Source organism: Oreochromis niloticus, linkage group LG13 (genome assembly GCF_001858045.2).
Source record: "Oreochromis niloticus isolate F11D_XX linkage group LG13, O_niloticus_UMD_NMBU, whole genome shotgun sequence".
In the NCBI taxonomy this organism is placed as follows: domain Eukaryota; kingdom Metazoa; phylum Chordata; class Actinopteri; order Cichliformes; family Cichlidae; genus Oreochromis; species Oreochromis niloticus.
Window position 1 is genome coordinate 17,446,471 of NC_031978.2, and position 9,704 is coordinate 17,456,174.

At 41.6% G+C, this 9,704-nt stretch overlaps 2 protein-coding genes across 2 annotated transcripts; both read left to right on the plus strand.

Annotated features, from left to right (window-relative positions):
• Positions 1–113: 113 nt before the first annotated feature.
• LOC109204721 (golgin subfamily A member 6-like protein 1) lies at positions 114–2,100 on the plus strand. The gene has a single exon (XM_025897758.1). It carries the CDS (start codon positions 244–246, stop codon positions 1,564–1,566), a length of 1,323 nt encoding a protein of 440 aa, XP_025753543.1. The 5' UTR covers positions 114–243; the 3' UTR covers positions 1,567–2,100.
• Positions 2,101–6,510: 4,410 nt separating this feature from the next.
• Positions 6,511–8,333, plus strand: LOC112842019 (golgin subfamily A member 6-like protein 22). The gene has a single exon (XM_025897756.1). The coding sequence runs from the start codon at positions 6,641–6,643 to the stop codon at positions 8,042–8,044; it is 1,404 nt and encodes a 467-aa protein (XP_025753541.1). The 5' UTR covers positions 6,511–6,640; the 3' UTR covers positions 8,045–8,333.
• Positions 8,334–9,704: the final 1,371 nt, after the last annotated feature.

Consider the following 9,704-nt stretch of genomic DNA (forward strand, 5'->3'; position numbering starts at 1 on the left):
TGGTAGACATTAGCCGAACGCGATGTCTCAGCGTAATTTGCATATAGAACGTTTTAATGTTTGTTACAGTGAAGTGCAGTCTGTGAAGTAAGCACAGTGTTCGGTATTTTTCTTTAGTGTGTTTTCGCCGGTTAGACGTTCACATCGCCACATTTCTGAAAACAAGTTTTGAATTTTTGCAAAGATTTTTCACTCGTCTTCAAAAAACAAGAACATCAGTCTACTGCGTTGGTTTGTTTTGCCATGTCTCAAAACCACTACCAACCGAGATTCAGAGGACCTCCTCCTCACTGCGCTGGACAGTACGGTCCCCCCGGTGAATACAATGGTCTCAGAAAAGCTTTTGAGAACTGCAGGAGGGAAAACCTTCACCTACGAGAGAGCGAGTACCAACTGCGAAGTCGCCTAAACGGTCTTCTGGCAGAGAGGAGGAATTTATGCCATAAGGATGGGCTTGTAGCTCTTAGAGAAGAAATGGAGTCCAAATACAAGCAACTGGAGAAAAGAAATGAAAAGCTGGAACAAGAAAACAAAATACTAGAAGGGAAGCAGCTAGACGCGGATGAATTGAAGGAAAAGCTGTCAGACGCATACTTAAGAATTGAAGCAGAAAATGAGTACCAGCAATTTCTAAGGGAGAAACATTCGGAGGAAGTCCAAAATTTGAAGGAGAAATGTCAAGACCTGGAACAGAAGCAGGCACTGTTGGAGGACAAAAATAAAGAATTGGAGGAAGAGAAGATCAAACTGGAGGACAAAAATAAAGAATTGGAAGAAGAGAAGATCAAACTGGAGGACAAAAATAAAGAATTGGAGGAAGAGAAGACAAAACTGGAAGACAAAAATAAAGAATTGGAGGAAGAGAAGACAAAACTGGAAGACAAAAATAAAGAAATGGAGGAAGAGAAGACAAAACTGGAAGACAAAAATAAAGAAATGGAACAAAAGAAGAAAAAACTGGAGGACAGAAATAAAGAATTGGAGGAAGAGAAGGAAAAGGTAGAAGACAAATATACAGCACTTGAGCAGAAGCATAAAGAAGTCCAGGACAGGAGCACAGAAATGCTTCAGGAGAAGATCCAACACCTTCAAAAATATGAAGAACTTGAGAGGATTCACAAAGAACTGCAAAGCAGAAACAGTGAAAACCAGGAGGATCAGAAAAAGCAGAAACAAGAAGAGCTTGAACAAAAGGGCAAAGAAGAGGATGAAAAGTTTAACAAACTGCAGGAAGATTTTGAGAAGATTCAAGCAGACAATGAAAACCTCAAAGAAAATAACACACTGGAGATGAAAAACGATGAGTTGCAGGCGCAAGAACAGCAAAAGAAAAAAGGATCCAGCTTTTTCAAGAGGAAGTCAAGCAAGAAAGAGGAAAAACCAAAACAAGACCAGGAAAGTGTAGAGAAAGAAGAAAAGGTGGAAAAGATAAACAGCAAAGTAGAAGAGAAAGAGAAAGGAAAGAAGAAGAAGAAGAAGACAGGCTGTTGGAGCTGGTTTTTCAGGAGTAAGAAAGGTTCTGGTGAGATGAGAGTGGAAGAGGCTCCTGAGTCTGGACAACTGTAGGAGGTTCTACATTTCATTACTATTCACATCCCCACCCGGATCCTCCCTGCACCTCCCTCTACCCTCCGTCTACCCCCTTCTTCCCTCCTTCTCCCCCTTCACATCTCCACCCCACCCGTATCCTCCCTGCACCTCCCTCTACCCTTCGTCTACCCCCTTCTTCCCTCCTTTCCCCCTACCCCTGCAACCTCCATTTCCCATCTCCATCGACAGGTCTTTCTACGTGAAGATCTGTTTTCTCTGTATCTTAATAAAAAATAAAGTTGAACATAACCAGAACTAAATAAGCATTTCTTTTTACGAGAAAGCACAATTATGCAACCCGTTTCCCTATAAACTAAAAACCAGTGGATAAACAGACTAATGAATAGGTAATAAAACTTGTTAAATATGACCAACTGCGACTCCACTTGAAACCTGTTAAAGCAACACAAGTATTCAGCTTTCAGGGGGTAGAAATGCTGCCACCTTTTGGGGAATTATAAGGATGGTGTACATTGTACACCCTTCAGCTGTGCATAAAATCACTGAAAAATATACTGTCACACCACACAAAAATGAGAGTCTCTCTTTAGCTGTGTACTTCTATCTATAAATTAGCCTTCTTGTTATTTTAATGATCACAAATTGTTTAAATTGCATTCATTTTATCAGAGAATTTGGGCTGCTTTTGAAACTACACAGATACCAGGGAGCTGATACAGCAAGACTATTGAACACTTTGAGTATAATAAATTAAATACAGTAAGGACTTCTGGGAAGTGGACACCTCAGCTATAGTCAAGTGACATGACTTCACAAAACAAGAGCCACACAAAGGTCAGTGATACCAAAGCTGTAGTCTCTTACATATTCAGCAATAAGTATTTCATTAAAAAAACAGTTATTAGAAGTAAATATTTTACAGTACATGTTTGATATCTTGGTAGTTTCCAGCCCTGCTGAGTGGACTGGCCTCACCATGTGGTCTTCTCCTTAGAGTAGCGGATGCCGGGGATCTTGCCCACCCATCTCACCACCATCCTCAGCATGTTGTTTCCTATCAGGACCTTGACAGCACTGCTCATGGTGATGCTCTCCAGGCTGACCCCTTTCACCTCCACCAGCTTATTACCCACAGTCAGCCCAGCCTCCGCTGCAGACACTCTGTTTTTAAAGTGGGGGTGCCCCCCTCCATTTGTCATCTCCCTCCAGGCTGGAGTTTGAAAGGAGTCAGCCATGGTAATTGTCCAAAAACTCTTCCCTCAGTCATCCAGGCGGGAGGATATGTGGAGTCCCAGGTCAGGATGGCAGAGATGGAGCCAAGGGTTTGGGGAAAGGCAGTGAGGGACAAGTAACTTTTAAAATGGACTCTTTAGCACCTGCTTGTCCAACGTTAACCCCACTAGAGGAGACAAGTAAAAAAGCTGCTGGTAACATCCCTAATCTCAAGTGACATCCGTTTCATTCAGTAGATAAAGCGTAAAAATAGAAAACACGTTGAAAAAAACTCAGACTTCAGCTGAAGCCACACAGCTAAAACACCACCACACATACTGAAACACAAAAGGTGGCTAAAAGAACAGCTCCATGACTGAAGAGTAGGATTTTCCCACACTCAGATATAATCCTGGTCTTATAAATCAAAGATGTTGGCGTGATCCAACAGTGTCCTCTGTACCCTCCGGAACCACAGAGTCCCCGGTGCCCGCTGTCTACAGAGAGGTGATTCCCCTCCAATGTTCCCTCTAATTTTTCATGTGTCTGAGCGAACACACAAACTCCCTGAGCGATCCCTTGGACCACTGTGAGCGACATCAGACGTGTGCACTGTGGTCACGCCAGCATCTAATCCATCCAAGTTACATGGTTTATTAAAATAATCAAATTACAGCAATTACATTTATGTTAGACTACTTTTAATTAACTGCTTTAGCCCACTTACAATGAAAATTTAAAAAAAATCCTGTTCATGACCTGTGTAGTATGTTAACACTATTGGAAGTAAAAATAACTTGAACTCCAATTTTGAAAACACAACTTTCTTTTCTTTTCTTTTTTTTTTTTTCTTCATAAAGCTCTGACTTGTATTATGAGTATGACTCTGTTGTCTGGGAGAGAGTCCTATAACTCTCTGTCTGCAAAATACATATAATGACCAATGTTGGGCAATTAATTATATAGTTACTTCTTCAAAAAACTAACTCAGTTTGGCAAACAACAAAGTTTTTTGCAGCTATTTATTTTTTTTAATGCAGCCAAGGCGTTTTTTAAATAAACATTTCAAACTATTTACAGAACAATCAGCTGTTCTGCATCAAATCTGATGCCACACAAATTATTTGTGCCACTCCAAAAAATAATTTGTCCACTATGAGATAAAGGAGAACAACAGCCTGATACCTGCAGGCCTGACAACAGGAGATGTCTCACTCCTGTAACACCTGTAACATTCAGCAGTCGCCTCATTGTTCTGACACACCAACAAAACTATTGACTACACTACACACTAACTACACAAGATTTGCGCTAAACGTCTCAAATCTCTCACATCTCAAAACACCGCCGTCACTCCTAAAACCTCCCCCCGTTTCTTAACAACTAGATGCCACGTTGCCATATCATTTTTTTGATTGGTCGACATGGTACATTTTTCGACCAATAGGAAAGGGTGGGGGGTTTTTGGTTTCGTTTTTGCTCACAGGCGGAGAGTGCTTTCGAGCATTTTCCTTATAAAACGCCGTTTTTACCGTTTCTTCCCGCAGTAAATATAAACAACGATAGTATTCAGGAAGAAAACCAAACATTGCAAATATTTTTTATCATAACTCTGGTTTTACGTGGCTTATCGACACAATTTAAAAACTGGTATAAAGTCCACACTTTTTCCGTCAGTTGTTCCGTCTGTCCTGCTCACATCTCCAATGGTTGTACACGTTGTCATTAACGTGGCTTCACTCCACATCAGCCACGCCGCTTTGCTAGCTAAAACACCGGTGTAGGCACATAAGGACGCTGTCATAGCCTGTCAACCACGTTGATTGGCTGCGTATATACGAATGTGAATCGCATTATTGGCTGGACTATAGGATAAGGTGGCATCGTTCTAATCCCATACAGGAGCAGCCAGTCACTTACTGACTAACACTGCAAAACAGAATTGTTAAAGTTTTAATTTTAATTTCAATTCAGGTTAGATTTTTTTTTGTGCGCAACGCAGATTTTCTGTGCGCAGAGACCGTGCCAGCAGTGCGCAATTGCGCACGTGCGCAGCTTAGAGGGAACATTGTTCCCCTCTGGTCATGTTTAATTAAACGGATGCCTGTTGTGAAAAGAATATGTTGTGATGAGTAATGTGGCCTCAGAGCTGCAGAATAGACAATGAAATCCTTTAATTCTGACACAGTATTGACCTGTACGGATAAGAAACACTCACTGCACTCCCGTGGCTGTCGTTTAATCAGCACCATGGACAGCAACTCAGAGGACACGCATATAATCAACAGGCCTAATTTGACAGTAATTTATATGAGCGACAGTTTGCAGGGAGGCATAATTATAGGTGGACGTTAGTTCTGTTGATATCTTCGACTTGCTGACTCTAAAATAAAGTAAAAAAGAATATTAGCATTACCTCCCGTGTCCATGTTGCGGTGGATGCGCTCGCACTGAGCTGGTCCGCCTCACTGACGCATTAACGGACACCTCCGGAGCGTTAATGCCACCTCATTTGTTCTCCAAGTGACCATTATTGTCTTAAGAGACAAATGCTCTAAAATATAAATACATACAGCGAAATACTGAATAAATAAAGCACACAAACGTCAGTTGAAGGCTTTGCAGTGATATTTTATTTCTGGTTTGTCATTATTAATCTGACATTATTATGTCTACACAACACAGATAGGCCTACATAAACACGCTGATGCACCACTGGTTGCTGCTGTGCGCTGTAACAACGCGTCAGCGAGGCGCCATATGGAGGCAGATGCCTATATTCAATTAAATATCATCATAAGTCGTTGACTTTCCAAACCATTTGGATACAGTTTGGTTCATTAAAAATGCCAGAACGGATACAGAAGACTCAGTAACGTTTAATATGTTTCCAGGTTTCATGTCAAAATGATGTTCTGCTGCAAAAACTGAAATATGTAAAAATCGTTTTAAAACTTTGAAATCAGAGCTGCAAACTGTTTCTGCTCTTGGAGTCCAATTATATTGTATATTCGTCATAAATATATTATTTTCTGGATTTCTGCATTTCTGCAATCTTTGTGTATCTTTTTCATTCATGTCTGGTCCCTGTAGGACACCGCCAAAGGTAGCGCAAGCCACGGAGCGGTAACTGGCGGCAAGGAGCGGCCGCAGTAGAAGGAGAGCGGGCCTTCGGTCAGTGGATGGCAGCGAGACGTCAGTGAACGCTTAAGGCACGAACAACGCCACCAACTGGTGGAATCGGCGGATTCTTCACAGCCAGGAAGTGTGGCGTAGCCTGATCGGGAACTTTGGGGACTTAGCTCATGGACTGAGCATCATCATATTTTTAGTGTGCCGAGGTTGATGGGTTTTTTCTCTCCCCTGATCAGGGCATTTTTAGTGTTGTAAATAAAGTTCATTTATTTTTATTGACTATTTTAACTGGGTATTACGTCTTCTGTTTCCGTGATCACCCCCTGCTGCTTTCCCCGTTATAGAAGGGGTTCCCTTCTGACTTACACCTGTGACATAAACACTCGGTAAGAAGGATCCTAAATATGTTGACGAATAAGAAATTAAAACTTTATTGAAAATGGCAAAATAAATAAATTCATGAAAATATGTTTTCTTTTAAATCAGATTTGATGTCACGTGGTAGACATTAGCCGAACGCGATGTCTCAGCGTAATTTGCATATAGAACGTTTTAATGTTTGTTACAGTGAAGTGCAGTCTGTGAAGTAAGCACAGTGTTCGGTATTTTTCTTTAGTGTGTTTTCGCCGGTTAGACGTTCACATCGCCACATTTCTGAAAACAAGTTTTGAATTTTTGCAAAGATTTTTCACTCGTCTTCAAAAAACAAGAACATCAGTCTACTGCGTTGGTTTGTTTTGCCATGTCTCAAAACCACTACCAACCGAGATTCAGAGGACCTCCTCCTCACTGCGCTGGACAGTACGGTCCCCCCGGTGAATACAATGGTCTCAGAAAAGCTTTTGAGAACTGCAGGAGGGAAAACCTTCACCTACGAGAGAGCGAGTACCAACTGCGAAGTCGCCTAAACGGTCTTCTGGCAGAGAGGAGGAATTTATGCCATAAGGATGGGCTTGTAGCTCTTAGAGAAGAAATGGAGTCCAAATACAAGCAACTGGAGAAAAGAAATGAAAAGCTGGAACAAGAAAACAAAATACTAGAAGGGAAGCAGCTAGACGCGGATGAATTGAAGGAAAAGCTGTCAGACGCATACTTAAGAATTGAAGCAGAAAATGAGTACCAGCAATTTCTAAGGGAGAAACATTCGGAGGAAGTCCAAAATTTGAAGGAGAAATGTCAAGACCTGGAACAGAAGCAGGCACTGTTGGAGGACAAAAATAAAGAATTGGAGGAAGAGAAGACAAAACTAGAGAACAAAAATAAAGAATTGGAGGAAGAGAAGATCAAACTGGAGGACAAAAATAAAGAATTGGAGGAAGAGAAGACAAAACTAGAGAACAAAAATAAAGAATTGGAGGAAGAGAAGATCAAACTGGAGGACAAAAATAAAGAATTGGAGGAAGAGATCAAACTGGAGGACAAAAATAAAGAATTGGAGGAAGAGAAGACAAAACTAGAGGACAAAAATAAAGAGATTCAGAAAGAGAAGACAAAACTAGAGGCCAAAAATAAAGAAATGGAACAAAAGAAGAAAAAACTGGAGGACAGAAATAAAGAATTGGAGGAAGAGAAGGAAAAGGTAGAAGACAAATATACAGCACTTGAGCAGAAGCATAAAGAAGTCCAGGACAGGAGCACAGAAATGCTTCAGGAGAAGATCCAACACCTTCAAAAATATGAAGAACTTGAGAGGATTCACAAAGAACTGCAAAGCAGAAACAGTGAAAACCAGGAGGATCAGAAAAAGCAGAAACAAGAGGAGCTTGAACAAAAGGGCAAAGAAGAGGATGAAAAGTTTAACAAACTGCAGGAAGATTTTGAGAAGATTCAAGCAGACAATGAAAACCTCAAAGAAAATAACACACTGGAGATGAAAAACGATGAGTTGCAGGCGCAAGAACAGCAAAAGAAAAAAGGATCCAGCTTTTTCAAGAGGAAGTCAAGCAAGAAAGAGGAAAAACCAAAACAAGACCAGGAAAGTGTAGAGAAAGAAGAAAAGGTGGAAAAGATAAACAGCAAAGTAGAAGAGAAAGAGAAAGGAAAGAAGAAGAAGAAGAAGACAGGCTGTTGGAGCTGGTTTTTCAGGAGTAAGAAAGGTTCTGGTGAGATGAGAGTGGAAGAGGCTGCTGAGTCTGGACAACTGTAGGAGGTTCTACATTTCATTACTATTCACATCCCCACCCGGATCCTCCCTGCACCTCCCTCTACCCTCCGTCTACCCCCTTCTTCCCTCCTTCTCCCCCTTCACATCTCCACCCCACCCGTATCCTCCCTGCACCTCCCTGCACCTCCCTCTACCCTTCGTCTACCCCCTTCTTCCCTCCTTTCCCCCTACCCCTGCAACCTCCATTTGCCATCTCCATCGACAGGTCTTTCTACGTGAAGATCTGTTTTCTCTGTATCTTAATAAAAAATAAAGTTGAACATAACCAGAACTAAATAAGCATTTCTTTTTATGAGAAAGCACAATTATGCAACCCGTTTCCCTATAAACTAAAAACCAGTGGATAAACAGACTAATAAATAGGTAATAAAACGTGTTAAATATGAATAGAATAGAACAGAATTCAACTTTATTGTCATTGCACATGTCACAGGTACAGGGCAACGAAATGCAGTTTGCATCAATCCAGAAGTGCTTTAGCCGTGATAGATATATTACAATATATATTAGCAATAATATAGATATGTAAGTATATTACAGAAATGGGTCTATTATGGTATGTTATAATGTACACGGTATGAAGTATGTTATGAATATTCTATAACTATAAGTATGTACAGGCTGTAGTGAGTACAAGTTATGTACAGGCTATGAACAGGATATAAATATGAAATAAAAAAACTATACAGAAATATGAGATATACAGTTATACAGAAATGTGAACTATGCAAGTTATAAACAGTTGTAGGATTAAAAATTATTGTATTTACAGAATGATTATTTACACAGAACTATACAGTAGTGCAGTTAAGATAAGTGAGATATGTGGATAATTTCTACAGAGGCTGTATAAAGTTCTAGTGGTTGTGAGTGGTGGTTCAGTCCATGTTATTATTGTGTGTTTGAGGGTACGGTTGTCCATTGTGTGTGTGTGTGTAGGTGGTTGTGGGTGTGTGTATGTTCAGTCCATGAGTTTAACGTGGGTCAGATGTCAGGAGGCAGAGTTCAGGAGTCTGACAGCTGTGGGGAAGAAGCTGTTCCGGTACCTGGTGGTCTTAGTCCGGAGGCTCCTGTAGCACCTCCCAGAGGGCAGGAGGGTGAAGAGTCCATGTGATGGGTGACTGGGGTCTTTTATGATTTTCCCAGCCCTTTTCAGACACCGCTTCCTGTAGATGTCCTTTATGGCAGGAAGTGGTGCTCCAGTGATGCGCTGGGCAGTTTTCACGACTCTCTGCAACGCCTTCCGGTCCGAGGCAGAGCAGTTCCCGTACCAGACTGTTATACAGTTGGTCAGGATGCTCTCAATGGTGTAGCCGTAGAAGTTCACCAGGATGTCTGAGGACAGGTGGTTCTTCCTCAGAGTCCTCAAGAAGAAGAGGGGCTGGTGAGCCTTCTTGACCAGCTTGGAGCAGTTGGTCGTCCAGATGAGATCCTTGGAGATGTGGACACCCAGGAACTTGAAGCTGCTCACACGCTCCACAGCCGTCCCTTTAATGTAGGTGGGTGGATGTGGGTCAGCATTCCTCCTGTAGTCCACGATGAGCTCCTTGGTCTTCTCAGTGTTAAGCAGCAGGTTGTTTCTGTTGCACCACTCAGCCAGACGATCCACCTCCTCCCTGTAGGCGGCCTCATCGTTGTCACT

What these genes read in the sequence shown, in the direction of transcription:
- LOC109204721 (XM_025897758.1), top strand. Translation starts at nt 244, where the DNA reads ATGTCTCAAAACCACTACCAACCGAGATTCAGAGGACCTCCTCCTCAC.
- LOC112842019 (XM_025897756.1), top strand. Translation starts at nt 6,641, where the DNA reads ATGTCTCAAAACCACTACCAACCGAGATTCAGAGGACCTCCTCCTCAC.